Source organism: Pezoporus flaviventris, unplaced genomic scaffold (genome assembly GCF_033815535.1).
Source record: "Pezoporus flaviventris isolate CSIRO_AGI_PZ_B2104156 unplaced genomic scaffold, CSIRO_AGI_Pfla_v1 ptg000007l, whole genome shotgun sequence".
NCBI lineage: Eukaryota > Metazoa > Chordata > Aves > Psittaciformes > Psittacidae > Pezoporus > Pezoporus flaviventris.
Genome location: NW_026892555.1, coordinates 20,504,734 through 20,522,949, shown reverse-complemented (window position 1 = coordinate 20,522,949; position 18,216 = coordinate 20,504,734). Strand labels below are relative to the sequence as shown.

The 18,216-nt window shown below is 41.4% G+C and overlaps 1 protein-coding gene and 1 long non-coding RNA gene across 9 annotated transcripts in view; both read left to right on the top strand.

Moving 5' to 3' along the window:
* Positions 1-18,216, top strand: part of LOC133266610 (uncharacterized) — a 371,798-nt gene that overhangs the window by 194,584 nt on the left and 158,998 nt on the right. The gene's annotated exons all lie outside the window — the stretch shown is intronic.
* Positions 1-18,216, top strand: part of GRHL2 (grainyhead like transcription factor 2) — a 70,587-nt gene that overhangs the window by 20,144 nt on the left and 32,227 nt on the right. For 4 of the 5 annotated variants that reach the window (XM_061447990.1, XM_061447992.1, XM_061447991.1 and 1 more), the window contains 4 exons: positions 1,405-1,457; positions 4,830-4,986; positions 7,429-7,540; positions 15,089-15,183. In XM_061447990.1, the coding sequence (XP_061303974.1) occupies positions 1,405-1,457; positions 4,830-4,986; positions 7,429-7,540; positions 15,089-15,183 (417 nt within the window). The remainder of the gene's footprint in view (positions 1-1,404; positions 1,458-4,829; positions 4,987-7,428; positions 7,541-15,088; positions 15,184-18,216) is intronic. The other variant, XM_061447989.1, reaches the window with a different exon arrangement.

Here is an 18,216-nt window from a genome sequence, read left to right as displayed (position 1 = left end):
GAGTAGAGGGGCAGGATCACCTCCTTTGACCTGCTGGTCATGCTCCTTTTGATGCAGCCCAGGATACTGTTGGCTTCTGGAAACTTCTGGACACAAAACAGCTTTTAATTGTTAACTTCGTGATCACAAAAGAAGTTCTGATGATTAAATGTAATGATCCATCAGTGAATCAGACACATCAGCAAAAACGTGTTTTGGACAACAGTCAAGCCAAGAAGCAGCAGCAGCAATGCTTATGTAATACAGTATGAATGGGCTCATTTATAGAATTATATAATAGTCAGGGTTGGAAAGGACCTTAAGATCATCTAGTTCTAACCCCCTTGCCGTGGGCAGGGACACCTCACACTAAACCATGTCACCCAAGGCTTCATCCAACCTGGCCTTGAACACCGCCAGGGGTGGAGCATTCACAACTTCCCTGGTCAACCTATTCCAGTGCCTCACCACCCTAACAGGAAAGAATTTCCTCCTTATACCCAATCTAAACTTCCCCTGTTTAAGTTTTAACCCGTTATCCTTTGTCCTATCACTACAGTCCTTAATGAAGAGTCCCTCCCCAGCATCGCTATAGGGATTTGCTCAAAAAGACAGAGTACGCATCCTTGCTTAGTCTGTGCAAAAAGAGTTCTATTTTTTTTTCTCCAGATTTCTACCTTAATGTAATTGTTTTTGATGTGCAGTCACTCCTTAAAAAATTAGAACACATCTTCTTTCATTTGGTAAAGCCTGCATTCTGCTCAAACAGAGTCTTAGAGAATCACACAATGGTTTGGGTTGGAAGGGACCTTAAAGATCACCTGTTTCCAATCCCCCTGCCATGGGCAGGGACACCTTTCACTAGACCAGGTTGCTTAAAGCCCATCCAACCTGATCTTGAAGGAAAAATACTTTATTATTATGTTAAAGGTAAAATACTTTCTTAGCCCGTCACCACTCCTATTCAATAAAGACAGCATAGCAATCTGAACTTTTGTAAGCATTTAATTGTAGGCAGTAAGGACAGCTGACTACATGCATTTTTAAATACAGCAAAATAAAACAAAAAGTGAAGCCTGTAGGAAAAACTGATTTAACTTGAAAATCTGCTTATCTTTGAGACTTGGTGCATTTTTACGGTTTGTTTTAGAATATATTAATGTGTAAGCAAGCGGTTTCATAAGCCAGATGTTTTTCAGCTACGTTCTTGGAGCAGTTAGGTTCTGCAAAACTCTAAAAGTCTGACATAAATGTATTATGAATTTCTAATGTAAAGACCATGTAGGATTCACTCCAGTTTTGGGGGATTTTAGTTTTAATAGTTTATAGTTTCTTCTGAGGGGTCCTTAAATGTAATTCTACTTTTGTTGGCATTTGTATTTTGATTGTATCAAATCATATTTAATTGTTGTTTTTATTTTTCAGAAGTATCGCAGTGTGTCAGTGGGGGCTGAAGAATATATTTATGAACAAACAAGGTATGGCATAAGCTTTGAAATGTGTTGACTGGCATCATGTGGGAAAGTATTGAGGAGAGGCTGCCTGTATCCACTTTCCACCCTCTCTTTCATCACACTGAGGCACCTGCAGGGCTCCCTTGACTTTCCCCTTCTTCTCCTGTGCTTTTATATCTGACCAGTTTATATCTTCATCTGTTATCTTACCTAAGCACCGTTTTAAGTTAGTAATTCTTCTGAAGCTCCCTGGAGGTATGGAGATTAAAACTGTTGAGAGAGGTCCCCAGGTAATAGGGCTTTGACAGTATCTTCCCCACCTTTCAGGATGGTAGGATACACAATTTTGATGTCCAGGGTGGTTGCTCTGGCTCCACCAACCTTGTGGAATTCCCATCTTTATTTTTCCCTTCTCTTTTTTTCTAGCTACTTCTAGTAGGTTTTCGAAGAACACCCCATGACGTTTTACACTGTTTGTTATACTACTTCATGTTTACCTGTAAAACAAATGAAGCATCTGTTACAAACCATGTAAAAGACCCTAAGAATTCCAGAAGTTTTTTACAAGGTTTCAAAAACTGAAGTTTGAAAAGATTAGTGTCCTCCTTAAGCACAGAAAAATGCATGCACAGAATGAGCAAACATTGCAGAGTCACTTTAACTAACAAAGACTGTGATTAGTAAAGTTTACAAGCTGGTGCTTCATTTTATGTTTGTGAATGGTTCTGTTGATGTCTGAGAGTTTACTCTCACTTCAGCAACAGGAACATGCCTATGTATTTTTCCTAGAGTAGGCATATGACTGCTGCTGTAGTGGAGGTTCCTTACAGCTTGATCTTTTTCCTGAGGAATATTAAAACAATCAGTAACTGCAGTGAGGTCAGAACCAAGTCATTGTATAGGCAGTACATATGAAACAGACACTTAGCAAAGACTGTTCGCTTACTACATTGGATATTTGTAAAATTGAATCCTGATGCATTGGTATTGTTAACAATTCTTGGACATTGTCTTTCATGCTATGGCCCAGGTCTGCATTAGAACGAAACATCCAAATGCTCATTCACAAAAACAAAATACATCTTTCCTGGGAGCTACCTGGAAGTGATAGGTTCTCAGGAATGAAAACTTCAGGTTGAAAGAAAGAAGTGGTGAACATGAAAGTAATTGGAAGGCTGGTAGAAGATCCTTTAATGACTGCACGGGGCTTTAGTTAAGACTCGTGGTGAGAATCAGAATAGTATTATAATAATTTGAGTGACTGCAATAAGTTTTAGGGGTAAGAGTAATCCTCCTGCTATAGGGCACACTTTGATTGGAAACAAGAAGAAGATTCTCAAGTATTACCACGCAGAGATTGCAAAATCGGCCAGGTGCGGTGTGTCTGGGGCTTGCATTTTTTGACATCTTTCTGAAACAGTGCCAAGAAACAGAAGACCAGACTGTGGCAGACTGTAGGCAGCTCTGTTAAGACACTGTGTGTCTACCTTTAGTTTATCTGAAGCCCTTCTCAGTACACATCCATGTCAGGCCTTCTGTATGGAAGGAGGTTTTGAGGTGCATCTCCCAGGGCACTCAGCATGTTTGGTAGGCGCCTTGCTGCGTGCAACCTGCAGCCTCTTTGTGTGACACTAGATCTGAGGATGTGCCCCCACTGCTGATAGGAGGTCAGTCTGCTGGACAAGCATATGCAGCAGGATGGGTGCTGGGTCCACAGTACCAGTGGTTCTGCTCTTCCAGTGTGCTTGGATGGACATGTGTTGCTTACCAGTGATGACAGAGCCTCTGTTCCCCTTGCACACAGGACAGAGGGACTGCAGCAGCACACACCATGGTGGGTGGCAGTGGAGGGGAGTGCAGTCCCCATCATGCTGCCTTCACATTGTGTGCAAAAACCTTTGTGTCGGGAGCAACTCCATTGTTGGGAAGTGGTGGTACAGTTGTCAGTGAGTTGGATAGGTATGGTTTTTTACCTTAGGTGAAGTTTTTTGCTTTTTACCTTAGTTTTGTTCTGATTTCTAACTTTTAAGCAATTAGAAAAATGACTGGATTTCCATTTATAAGCTGAGAAACATTTAGAAATAGTCTTCATTTGCTTGAATGATACTAAAATAAATAATTGATACTAAACTTTCTGAAACTTCTTACAGTGGATCACATTTTCTTCTGCGTTCTCTTCAGTGGGGATTTAAATGGTATTCATGTATTTTAATGATTTTTTTTTTCTATTGGATAATTAAAAATGTTTTTGTCTTCCGTTTATTTCCATATTGCTATGGCAGTGTTATGATGATCCAAAGTATTTGCTTGAGCTAGTAAGTTAAACATGCATTCTTGTTTTAGACCAGGATAGTTGTCCTTTTGGTTCTACTCCAATATTGCTTAAACACTTTTGCTGAATTAGGACCTTTGTGAAAATGCTTTCCCCTGTAACTCCAATTTGTGAGGACATCCTGAAAATGACTCCTTGCATTAAGCTTCCAAATGCAGTTTGAAGAGATTTATTCTGCAAGGTTAACATTATTTTTTATTTAAGAGAATGTGAGGAGCTGCAGGCATCATTTTTATTGGATTATTGTTCAAGCCCATTATTGGAGGAGGCAGTTGGAAGAGGCTTTTTGAGAATGCTGTTCAGCTAACAGTTCACTAGTTAACGGAGCTTTGACATTTCATGGTTCAAGAGCTGCTTTAAAGGTGGAAGGTTCTCCTTTGAAGGAGTGTCTTCTGAAATCTGACTTCTACCACAAGAGCAAACTCTTTTTCTCTAATTTTTGTCTTTTTCTAAAGGAGGGTTACTTGATTGCAGATACAACTAAATGCAGGTACTTTGTTCTGTCTGATTAATTTTGAAAAGACTGCTTGTAAAAACCTTGATTGCATGTTCTCTAAACAAATGAACCTTCTGGTTGTACTCCTTCTCTGCGCTGTGCTGAAAGTAACAGTTGGACTTTCTGTTCTCCATATCCATATTTTGGTTTTTTTGGGGGGTAGGTGTTTTGTTTTTTTTGTTGTTGTTTCCCTTTTTGTGATGCTCCTAAGTTTAAATGTCTGTGGAAGCAGCTGATTTCCTGTAAATCATACTAAATCTCCTCCCGGTATTTGAAACTCTTACTGTGGGTATGTAGTCTTGTACTTTTTAATTCTTTTCAGAGGAAGTAAAGATATAGTCTTTGATCCAAGAGACTTTAAGTCCAGTTGGTTTTATGCTTGATTGCCAGATATGATGGACTTGGAAAAATTACTTTTTTAAATACCTGTATAACCTTTTCTTGCAATTTTATTATTAGCTTATTCTGCCTTGCTTATACAATGCATGAAATAAGTAATAAATGGAGAGAAACAGAAAAGGAGAAAGTGATGTGGATTTTGTTGGTGTTTCTCTCCCTGTCTTTTCAGCAGCACATTTCAGTACACGCTAGAAGCTACCAAATCTCTGCGTCAGAAGCAAGGGGAGGGGCCTATGACCTACTTGAACAAAGGACAGTTCTACGCCATCACCCTGAGCGAGACGGGTGACAACAAATGTTTCCGTCATCCCATCAGCAAAGTCAGGGTATAGTTCCATTTCTTTCCTAGGTAGAAATGCAGTTCTGCAGATAAATGCAGTTGTGGTTGGTTGTTTTTATTATTATGTTTTTTCTTGTGGGAGAGGACAAAGCAAACTTACTGTTAACACCTCATGCAGAGGTGGGAGAGTCATATTGGTGATGTTCTCAAATATCTTGGGGTCTGTTTTTTCAAAGTGTGATCTTATGAGTTAATCATACACATAGCTGCCTCAGTTTATGAATTGGCAGAATGGTAATTGCATAGATACCGCACTTGACACTGGTGAATTTACCTTTGCTGTGATTAAAGAAAAAGTCAAAGAATTGCTGCATCTGCTGTGTAAGTCCATCTTCACTCACTCGTGCTCTTCAACAGCTGTTTTTCAGCCAAAATGTGAAGAATTGAAGCCATCCTTTGTGACATAACTTTTAAATAATTTACATAGCGTAAGTGTGAGCTTTCACTTGATGTTCACCCAGAAGTATGACAAAATGGATTACTTGCATCTTAGATTCCACAGGTGGAACTGGAGCTTGAGTACTCAGAAACTGGGTGAACAGGCCTTCTGTTTTTCCTGGTAATGTTTTTGAGTAAGCAAATCCTAACCCAGTAACCTTGCAATGAACAATGAGCTTCAGAGTTGCTGCCCTGCAAATTTCACCCTGAAGCTGGAAGGGCTGCATATATATGAGGCTGCAAAAGTGTTTCCATCCAAATAAATGAAGTACCAGCAAGATATTGTGACTTTAGTCGAAGGAACCAGTGAAAAGTCAATGTGAAGCAGACAACAATCTATGTTTCTATCATACATAAAATTTGGAGAGACTTCCTAAAGAGAAGTGATGATTTGTAAACCTGAACAGCAGTTAATTTTCAGCCTGGTTTCCTAGGGACATGAGGCTGATGATGGTGTTTTATTGTTGGCTGAAGCTGATTTAAGACTTCTCTGCTGCTGAAAAGTCTCTCTCCCTGCCAGCCACTTGTTCTTTCCCACTTTGTGGTGCCAGCTGTAGTACTTGTACAGCTACAACAGGAGTCAGGAGCTCACTGGTCTGGCTGAAAACCAGTCCTCATAAGTCTTGTTCAGTGCACAGCCACATGAGTTTTGAAGCTGTGGCAGCAGAATCATAGAATGGAAAATTGTAAAGAAGAGATGAGACCATTTCTTTTAGAGGATGTACAGTTTACAGAAGGTTGTGAAACCACATGCAACTTTCATACTTTCATGATCATGTTCTGTTTGTCAGGCTCCCAGCCAAGGAACTGTTGAATTTATTGCCAGTTCCATACAAACCTGATAGGTGCAAGCGGTTCTCAAAGTATTAAACCTCTGTAAATTCCATATAAGTGTTTCATGGAAGAAAGATTGTCTCGTTGGTAGAAGAGCTGCAGTCTGTACTGTCAGTTCTGGTTTGTGCATCAGCTGGCCAGCCAGCATGCACATGCGTAGCTCAGGACTCATCCACGCATATACCCACACAGTAGCAAGGCATGGGAGGCACAGTGATGACTTTCAGCTTTTATAGGTGGAATGGGGAAGGTCACAGAGCATGTGAAGAGTTATGGTGGTGATTGTGTGAACAGTCATAGATTGTGAATCAGTTGTGATCCAGCTCCTTGGCTTATGAAACAGCTTGATGATGTTTTTTTATGAGCTTAGTGACTCAGGGTTAAATGAAAAATGGAAACAAAAGAGGATATTTAGAAGTATTTAAATTTCTGCTCTTTGTGATTTCTTTTCACTTCATTTTACCTAGTATGAGCATTCTTTCACTATTTTGTGGTTTTTTTTTGTTTGTTTGTTTTGCTTGCCTACAACAGGGCTTTTAAAAAAAGCCTTTATTACACATGCAAAGTTTTTCTTGAAGTTTCAATTTGCTCCCTTTGAATCACACAGTTTAACAAAAGGAATTCAGATCTTGAACTGACAGAAAGCTCAGCAAAACTCAGTAGTCACGCTGATTTTGTTATTAATGCATGTATGCAAGAGTCCTGCTCCAAGCAGGGTATTTGGACTGTGTATGCTAAACTTGAAAATGTCCTGCCTTTAGCCAGTGAGCCTAAACTCCATAAGAGCACATTCCTTTACAGTGTAATGTCATCTTCCAGCGTGGCAAGGAATCTGAATTCTCTGACTTTGAAGTGACCACTTTTTACTTTAGGGAACTTAGACTTCTTAAATCAAAGAATGCAATTAAATTCTATTTGGACTATCAAAACCATAATTCTAGGCCCTGCATTATTTTCAAACTACATTTCTTCTGCCCTGAGTCTTAAGCACATGGCAATATTGCACTGGAATATAAATCAGCAATCTTTTACAACCAATATACTGAGGGAGGGTGGTAACTGGATCAGCATTAGAGGCATATCAGAGATTTTAATTTTTGTGTTTCTGACTATTAATTGTATTAACTGATGTAATTTCTGGTGTTGGTTTTCTTAGAGCGTGGTCATGGTTGTTTTCAGTGAGGATAAAAACAGGGACGAACAACTGAAATACTGGAAATACTGGCATTCTCGGCAGCACACAGCTAAACAGAGGGTCCTTGACATTGGTGAGTATAAGAGATCCTCTTATGTTGCAGGGAAGATTGCAGGATATGGGAAGCTCTAGTACCTTACACTGGGATGTGGTGGGATATATTGGCAATGGCTGCAAGGCTTGTGCCACAGTTTTTAGCAATAGCTAGGACTGCTAGGACTAGGCTATGGGCTCTATGAAGGAAGCAGGATGCAGAGGGAGTTGTTTTCAGTAGTCACAAAGAAGAGCTGCCTCTTGCATGCATATTTAGTGGTGTTTCACCTTCTGCTGCTAGGAAGTCAAGGTCTGCACCTCTGCAGGAGTGGCAGTGTTTGTTTCCTTTATTTTTTCAAAGGCTGATGCACTGTTTGATCCAGTAACAGCAGCAGCTCACGTAACAGTTATGTTAGCTAATCAGGTGTGTAAGTGCAGCCTGAGAGTGAAGATGCCATCAATATGATGACCACAAAGGAGCACGCAGGACTCCTGCACCCCAGTTTTGGGGTCTTGTTGGTGTCAGGAAGAAGTGAAGAAGTGAGCTCTGGTGTGCTATCCAGAGAGACCTGTTTACTGTTCATCCCATCCAAAGTATTTACAAGCCAATTTCAGCCACAACTGCCCTATCCACATGCTTGGGAGATTTTAGCAAAGGAAGAACAGGTTCCTGCTGCCAAGGAGCCTGAAGTTGAAATCTGTGGGAGTGTCTAGACATCAAGCGCTTCTCCCCTCCCACATGCAGTTTACACATGCAGACATCTGCAGCACATTCCAGTCAAAGGAGTCGGCAAGACCAAAGCAGATAAAGTCTATCTTGTTTTGACCGCCTGAGGGAACCAAACCATTGAATGGCAGGAATGAGAGGGGGCAGAGACGAGGAGGAGGGAAAAAAAGTGGGGTTACTTGAAGAGAGCACTGTAAGACTTCAGGGTGATTGAACAGGGTGATCAGTCCCAAAGTGTTTCTACTCATGCACTGCCTTTCCACTTTGAAATGCTCCAGCCTCCACTGAGGCTGGCATTATTTAAAGTCAGGCTATTTAGTCAAAGCAGCTCTTCCCGAATCTCCTCTCTGCCTCTTGTCTTATCAGTATAGTTCTGGCTGAACTGTTTTCCCAACTTTTCTTGTTTTCTTTTTTTCCCTGTCCTTTGGGGTAGTTAAGGAGTAAAAACTCCACCCCAGACCAGATGACTCTTATGATGACATGTTAAAAGAGCAAGTATGCCGCGTCACAGCTATTTCTGAAGGCTGCCTGTTTTTGTGTGCTAGTCCCTACAAGCTTGTAGTGCTTGTGCTCATACCTTTGAAGGTATGTGCTTAGGAGCTTGTTCCACTGCAGTGCCAACACCCTCTGACTCCATTGCACTTGCAGTGTACCACCGCATTTCAGTCCCCTTACCTGAACAAGTCAGTTTATGACACATATTCTGTAAAATAGTGCTCTGCAGCACAAGTGATGTGCATGAACTGTGTGTTTATCTGTATTAAAGTGAATGTCTTTTGTTTCCGCAAGTTTGAGATGAAATAGGTCTGTGCTGACTTTTGAGGCGCTCTTGCGTACTAGTCTTTATTTGGACTGCAAATACAAGCAAAGGTGGTATAGTAAGAATTATTGATACAGCACTCCCTGACAGATGTGAGAATTTAAAGAGTTCTCCTCAGCGTTTTCAGAAGAAAGACTTATATGTGCTCACTGGTGTTTTCTGAGAACAACTGAAATATGGCCTTGGTTCCTACCAAGTACAATGTTTCTGAATTACATCTCACTTTCTTTGGGACCTGCACTGTTGTTGTGGTTTAACCCCAGCTGGCAACTCAGTACCACACAGCTGCTCACTCACTCCCCCTGCTCCCTTCCACTCCCCTGTCCACCCAGTGGGATGTGGAGGAGGATCAGAAAACAGGTAAAACCCATTGGTTGAGATAAGAACAGTGTAATAATTAAAGTACAATATAATACTATTAATAACAAGGAGATAACAGAGAGATAAAACCAAAAACCCAAGCCAATAAAAAGAAAACCCAAACCCAACACAACAAAACAGCAATGATGCACAATACCATTGCTTACCACACACTGAACGATACCCAGCCCAGCCTGAGCAGTGATGGGTCCCTCCAGGGTGACTTCCCCCAGTTTATATACTGGACATGACACGCTGTGGTGTGGAATGCCCCTATGCTAGTTTGAGTCAGGTGTCCTCTCTCTGCTCCCATTCAATTTCTTGTGCCCCTCCTCACTGGCAGAGCATGAGAGACTGAAAAGTCCTTAATCAGAGTACGCATTACTTAGCAAAAACTAAACATTGGTGTGTTATCAGCATTGTTCTCAGACTAAAGCCAAAACACAGCACTGCACCAGCTACTAGGGAGGAAATTAACTCTATCCCAACCAAAACCAGGATAGTTGTGGATATTTGGCTTATTAAGGAAGAAACTGCATTTCTCTTACAAGTCTCAAGCTGCATTTAGCAAACTCCTCTTGTTTTATCATCAGATAATCTGAGCAACTTTATCCAAATTTGGAGTTCCACTTTGAGTGGAAATAGGGTAGAAGTTGAACCAGATAACCTCCAGGGGTCCCTTCCAAACTAAATTATTGTGTGGCTTTATGGAGATTTCCCTTTACATTAAAAATTCAGATCCCTAAAGAGCTCCTTTAAAGGAATACTGAATTAATGTCCAAGCCCTGTGTAGTTTAACAGAGGGAATTACAAGTCTATGAGGGAGATCAGCAAATGCCAGGATATGCCATGGAGTACTATTTAATCAGGCAGTAAGAGAAGCTTGCTAAGGACAGGAGTATGTATTAGATTTGTTCCATCTTCAGGAGATGGTCTGGCAATCTGCTGGTATCCCCACTTCTCTCTTATTTTGGATTTAGCTCTGATTATCAAGTGTCATAGAATAGTTAGGGTTGGAAAGGACCTAAAGATCATCTAGTTCCAGCCCTCCTGCCATGGGCAGGGACATCTCACACTAAACCACGTCACCCAAGGCTCTGTCCAACCTGGTCTTGAACACCGCCAGGGATGGAGCATTCACAACTTCTCTGGGCAACCCATTCCAGTGCCTCACCACCCTCACAATAAAGAACTTCCTCCTTATATCCAATCTAAACTTCCCCTATTTAAGTTTTAACCCATTGACCCTTGTCCTATCATTAGAGTACCTAATGAAGAGTCCCTCTGCAGCATCCTTGTAGGCCCCGTTCAGATACTGGTAGGCTGCTATGAGGTCTCCACGCAGCCTTCTCTTCTCCAGGCTGAACAGCCCCAACTTTCTCAGCCTGTCTTCATACAGGAGATGCTCCAGTCCCCTGATCATCCTCGTGGCCCTCTGGACTTGTTTCAACAGTTCCATGTCCTTTTTATGTTGAGGACACCAGAACTGCACACAATACTCCAGGTGAGGTCTCACAAGAGCAGAGTAGAGGGGCAGGATCACCTCCTTCGACCTGCTGGTCACACTCCTTTTGATGCAGCCCAGGGTACGGTTGGCTTTCTGGGTTGCAAGCGCACACTGAAGCCAGTTCATGTTCAGTTTCTCGTTGACCAGCACCCCTAAGTCCTTCTCCACAGGGCTGCTCTGAATCTCTTCTCTGCCCAACCTGTAGCTGTGCCTGGGATTGCTCCAACCCTGGTGTAGAACCTTGCACTTGGCATGGTTAAACTTCATAAGGTTGGCACCAGCCCACCTCACAAGCGTGTTGAGGTCTCTCTGGATGGCATTCCTTCCCTCCAGGGTATCAACCGAACCACACAGCTTGGTGTTATCGGCAAATTTACTGAGGGCGCACTCAATCCCACTGTCCCTGTCACCAACAAAGTTGTTGAACAAGACCCGTCCCAACACCGATCCCTGAGGGACACCACTCGTTGCTGGTCTCCAGCCAGACATTGAGCCATTGACCACAACTCTTTGCGTGTGGCCGTCCAGCCACTTCTTTATCCCCCAAGTGGTCCATCCATCAAATTGATGTCCCTCCAATTTAGGGACAAGGATGTCGAGCGGGAAAATATGAAGGGTTAATCATGTATTGGGGTCTTCAGAACTGTCTGAATAGCCATAAATCAGTTCCATACATGTTTATAATCATTAGTATTAGTTTAACTTAATGTTTGTAGCATATGTTTAACATCTGTGAATCCTTTTTAATTGTTTATGAACACACCTTTTGTCTAGAGCATGACTTGGTCCTTAGCAGGCAGAGAACCAGCTGAACTTGTGATGTTCTAGTTCTCGGATCCTGCTATTCTGTCTTCTGATTGGGATGATGACTCTGCTTGTGCTGCTTTCCCTGGTGGTACAGGTCTGTCTGCCTGCCTTTTGCCTTGCAGTTATATTCTGGAGATCTGAGGAAAGAGAGTGACTTGTTCCCTCACTCCAGACGTGCAGGGGTCACTGCTTTCATTTGTTTTGTGTCCTGGCTGCTAGTGTGCCTCCTGGGAGGAAGGATAGTTGAACAGATATATGCAGTACTGGGTCTGAAGATGCATTGACTTTAATAGGATAAGCATGTACTTACATGTAAGGAAGTCCTTGCTACTTGAGGAAGAAACCTGAGGACTTGACACTTAATAAGCAGGAAGGAAAGGTGTTTTCCATAATTTAGCTTAAGTGCTGCTGTGGATTTTTCTGAAGGAGGTGGCACTTTCACTGTTTTTAGCTTAAAAAAAATCCCTCCCACTACAAAACCCTGATTTTTCCAGTGTCATGCTGTGACATTGAATTACTACTTTTATTTTTTTTTTTCTTTTAAAATCTACTCTGCTCTTGTGAGACCTCACTTGGAGTATTGTGCACAGTTCTGGTGTCCTCAACATAAAAAGGACATGGAACTGTTGAAACAAGTCCAGAGGAGGGCCACGAGGATGATCGGGGGACTGGAGCACCTTCTGTATGAAGACAGGCTGAGAAAGTTGGGGCTGTTCAGCCTGGAGAAGAGAAGGCTGCGTGGAGACCTCATAGCAGCCTTCCAGTATCTGAATGGGGGCTATAGGGATGCTGGGGAGGGACTTTTCATTAGGGACTGTAGTGACAGGATAAGGGGTAACAGGTTAAAACTTAAATGGGAAGTTTAGATTGGATATAAGGAGGAAGTTCTTTATTGTGAGGGTGGTGAGGCACTGGAATGGGTTGCCCAGAGAAGTTGTGAATGCTGCATCCCTGGCGGTGTTCAAGGCTAGGTTGGACAGAACCTTGGGTGACATGGTTTAGTGTGAGATGTCCCTGCCCACGGCAGGAGGGCTGGAACTAGATGATCTTTAGGTCTTTTCCAACCCTATTTTATGATTCTATATAGAATATAATATTGGATTGCAGCAAATACTAATTATTTAGAATCAGTAACATAATCTGACAAATACTGGAGTGGGTTCAAACATGGACAAAAGAGTGGGTGTGGAAGTTTCGGACTGGGGTTATTTGTGCTCTAGAGTCTTGTCCATATTTGTTTTGCAGGACAGTTTGTATTAATTATGTGCACAATACAAAACCTACTACAATGGTATGTAGTGCATGTGAATTATTAGTGTTTAATGTTGTAATTTGCCATAGTTTAATATGCAGTTTACCCAACAAAAAGGAAAGAATTCCTGTAGAGCCATTTTCTTGCATGTGGAAGAACCCCAGTTTTCTGGTAAGTCACAACAGCAGAAGAGGAAAAAATGTAGTCACACTGGCAACTTTCAGATATCCTTGGGTATAAATGCTGTCTTAATCAACTGAGAATCCTTCTTTAAATAACTATAAATTGAGGGGAATAGGATGCAGTTCTGCTTTTAAACAGCATGTCCATAGATGCTCCATGAGATTTGTGTATGGCAATTAATGAAGTGGAGGCATGTGTTGGGGGAAGGGAAGGGCTGGTGGGATGTGAGGTTCTTGACAGCCTTTTAAGAGAAGAAAACATGTGTCTTTACAAGACATGTTGTTCGTGTCTTTCCAAAGTGCACCTACACAGCACGCCCATATGCAGCAGTCAGTTGCACAAGGCACTCTCTGGTGAATCATAAATTTAAGGCGTGGGTGGATGTGTGCACATGCATATCAAACTACTTATGTGTCTTCTAAATCTTATTTGCATTCCCATACTGAATTAAGATAGTGAAGCCAATTACTTCAGTTAGAAAGGAGATCTGAGTTCATGATGGGAATGAAAAGCCTACTGCCCTCTCAAACTGTATTCACGTGCTGCATCACCAAATATGTGTTGTTCTTATGGTCAGAGCAGTGAATTTTTACTGTATCCAAAACCATGCCAGCATGCCTGTGTTTCGTGGTGAGAGACAAGCATACTGATTGCACCTCTCAAATGTTAAAAAAATTCTTATTGCAGCCATGGTTTTGTTATAAATTAATTTAAAATTGTTATTACTTAGAAATTTATTTTTTTTAGAGAGCAACAGTGTATTTTTAGAAGGGCAAAGGAAATGAATACTGAAACCATTTGAGTTATAGAATTTCTATATTTATAGAATACAAAAACATCCTCTTTCTTTAACTGATTACAAAGCTAAGAACCAGCGTGCTTCTGAAGCACAGATTTAGGCAATATTAGATCAAGATTGCTGCATGATATAAGCTCAGCCCTCTGGCATTGAGTCCAATTACAGCCCTCAGGGATTCTCAGGAAATGTATATGTCCCAGAGAGAGTTGATGCATTTGCGTGAACAATCTGGAAGTTCCTTTAATCAAGCAGATATTACTTACTTGCAAACTGGGTCTTTCTCTTAATCTGTCATCAAAAAGAAAAAGGTGTGTTTGGTTGGCAAAGGGAGAGAAATAGTGGGCTTGTTTTTTCTCATTATAAAGAAGACCTGGAAATTGTCTATTTTATGTGGTGTTCCACCCTTACTGTTCTGGGGGAAGGGTTGGGTCATCTTTGAAATTTGGGCTTCCTCCCTCTTGCTTCGCATTCCTTCTGAAATGTTAGCTCATTGGTAGTATTAACAGCCCATGGGAAAGAAGTGTGAAGAGGCTGCAGAATTTGTAGTCAGACAATTTAAAAATACTTTGTTTGCTATTTTAGTATCATGCACACGTTAGGGAAAGGATTTTTTTTTACTTTTTTTTGTCTGTTTTGTTTTATTTTTAAAAAATAGAAATCCAGCATTCACGGCAGTAATTCCTGGGAAACTTCAAATGGCTCGACAAGAAATGTGCGCTACTGATAATTTCCTCCAGTGATAGCTCTTAGCCTTTTAGAAAGCTTCTTTAGCTTGTTTATTTACCTAAAGATTTAAGTGTTTCAGTAGCTCCTAGATAATTTTCCAGATTTGGCTATTCCTTAGCCAAGCTAATGAATGTGCCCACTCATTCCCACTACAGTCACGGATTCCTTTTTAAGGGCAAGCAGTATTTTGCAAGAACATTAGCTGGTGATGTGTATGTATAAGACTAAAGCTGCAGTATATTACTTCTTTGCAATTAAGCTTATTAATAATTCAACACAAACAATACAAGTGGTAGTTTTGATGCATTAGACAGCCCAGCTGAAAAAGCAAAGATCTACTATACGTTGTAAAAGAGAAAGGCCAAATATTTTTTGTGAGTCTTTTGTTTGTTTGTTGTTTCTTACAGCTGATTACAAGGAGAGTTTTAATACCATTGGGAATATTGAAGAAATCGCATTCAATGCTGTGTCCTTTACCTGGGATGTCAATGAGGAAGCAAAGGTGAGGAAAAGCCATGAGAATGGCATCCTTATATAAGTACCATCCATCCTTAGTCACTGTTCCACTTTTCTCCTTTTAACAAATAAGAAGAAGGGTGGGTGGAGGTGAGCGGGGCTCAGCCTCTGCAAAGCTAGGCAAATTGTGGTCTTCCACTGGCCCCAGGGATTCTGGCCATCTGTAAAAGGCAAGAGGGTGTGTAATGGTTGGTGGGATGATGTTGTGTTCACACCTGTGTCACTGACAAAGAGACTTCTGAAGAAAGCGTGCAGGGCTCTTGCAATGCAGTTTCTTACTTGTGACCTCTCAGTGATTTTTTTTCCATTTAAAATATGCCCTGCCTGAGAAAGAGTAAAGGTTTTTTTTTTTCCTTTTTGCAAGGTCAGTTTAGAAGAAAAGGTGAACGTTTTCTTTCTCTTTCCTTTCTGTACTATTAGCCTCTCCAGTAATCAATATTCTGTAATCTAGACTATTCCTTCCCTTGTGTTGGTACCATTATTTTTTATTTTGCACAGACTATCCTTGTAATTGGGAATGAACATATTTTTGAGGACTGGTGCATTCTGTCTGTCCCTGGTGGTGTTTGAGTACCCTCAGACATGGGGTTTTGCATTCAGGGATGTGACTGCTACAGTGGAATTATAAACCAGGGATTTATAAACCAGAGAGCACTTCAGGAAGTTTCTCACAGATAAGGTTATCCAAAGGGGTGACAGAGTGTTTCAGATGCATGGACTAGTGTAGGAGAAATGAGAAGCTGCTGGTAATTATAAGAAGTTGTCTCCTGGAAATAGGCTGTGTAAAATGTGTGGGGATAATGCAGAATTCCTGGTGATTTAGAAATAATAAACAACAAGCATTGTTGAGCTTAGCAAACTCCTGATACTCTTTTCATGTTGAATAGAAAGTGCCCAGAGTTCAAGTAATGCTAAGGATCTTTTCAAATACAGAGACATCTTCATGCATGATTCCTCACTGCATTTCTAACAAAGCATTACAGAGATTGCATTGCATTGTGCAAGCAAGTCATCCTGTGAGAGACTGCATTGAGTACAGAGTGGTAGCATTAACACTCACTGTCCTGACTTGTTGACTGAAGGTGCTGAGGTCTGTACTAACAGGGATTTTCATCTCTGATGCACATTTTAAAAGAATAAAGCACTAAAGAAAATACAATAGCTGAAAACCACCTAGCTCTTTCAAAAGCTGGCCTTGGTAAACAGAGTTGTGCTTGTCCTGGTTGCTAATGGTGCTGTATTTACTCATGTAATGATTACATTCTCACTGCTGCAGATATTCCCCCATTATGTGATTCCATTTCAAAATACAGTGGTATGTTGTCCTCTGCAGTCACAACAGATGACTGCTATGTGCATGTGATCATTATGCAAGCAAATGCAGGTTTGGGATCTCTAATGCAATGGACTTTCCCAAGGACTTTTACAGAAACACCAAGGGCTAGGGCTGTCTTGCCCCACTGGCACCAACCCCATTGCCAGTGCGGCCAGTTCTTTAACATGTATACATTTGCAGCTGCAAGCCAGACTTAGCAAGACACCATTTTGATCTAGGAGCAAGAATTCCACTAATGTCAGGTGTTATGCTTGGCCATTTTTTCTGATCTTGCACCATTCATGTTGCTCTTGCCTTAGGTGCCAGAACATTAAGAACACAAGTCTTGCAGTGATCACTGGAAATATAACAGAGTAAGATGTTAAAATAATGGCTCTCTTACTGTTGCTGGATTAAAAAAGTGCCAGGAGTAAAATGTTAAGAAAGCCACATGTATTTCTGCAGGAAGTAGTCATTAAAATGCAAATTACCTTATGCATATTTATTTGGGGGGTTAGTTATCGAATATTTGAACTTTTAGGAGCTTGAACTGCAAATGTATTGATAAAAGTAAGAGGATTCATAACATGCTTTGGTATTGGGCTATCAAACATAAATCAGGTTGTACCTGAAAGCTTATCACCATGCACGAAAATGTTTCCTTCCCCACACGCGTGTATACACGTACCCGCATGCTCGCTCCTGTTAGTCTAATACAATAACCAGTTGCACTGGGTCTGGGGATTCCCATAGGATGGCCCTGCGGTTGTTTGAAAGCTGTGGACTCGGAGGCACGTCACTGAAGGCTGTTTTTTTTCTCCAGCAATTACTTCATCCAAGAGAAATGAAGAATTTCAAGGCTTAATTACAGACTCTTAAGCTTTTGGAATGATGATCTTTTAACTGGCTCCATTGTTTCTGCTCAGTGTTGTTTTCCCTTTTCAACCACAATTTCAAGATTAAAACTTAACCTCACAGGCACAAAGGCCTTTCTCTTCCGAGTCAGACAAAAGCGGCACAGAGCAGTTCTTTCCAGGGCCTCTGAGATCTGATGTGATGAAGCAGCTGGGAAGAAAGAAAGAAAACAGGCTGGTCATTGGAAATGCACAGGGGAACGATCTTGAAAAATCAAACAGAAGAAGCAGAAATCATCTAACAAAAAATCACCAAACCAAACATCCCTGTCTCTCCTGGGAGACTAAATTGTGCATCTAGGAAGACATCTGGAGCATTGGGTTTCTCACTTTCCTATTCCTCCTAGAGGGCAGGTGATTTAAAGCCAGATTTCTCTTCCCCCACACAAGCAGAGCAGTATCCTCCTCCTGGAAGCCCATCAGGATGAGGGTATAACAGTGTGGGTGTGACATCCAGGATCTGCCTGCTAACAGTGAGCCTGCTAAGGGTTTGTAAGGCAGCACTGCACCTGGATCTTATGTGGAAGCAACAGACATTCAGAGTGTACAAGCAGAAGCCTCTCTCAGTACCATTAAGGGAACTGGGGTGTTGGCTCCAGCTCTCTGTGCTTTGTCCCTTGTGTTCTGACTGTTGCCTGGCAGAACAATTCACTGGAAGAGGGAATCTTGTACAGCACTGTTGAGCTATGGAATAATCTCACTGTTGCTTTCTGTGGACTAAGGGAGCTGCACCAAAGGCAGAAACACCAGTACACTAATTTCCTCAGCTGTATCTGGTCAACAACAGATA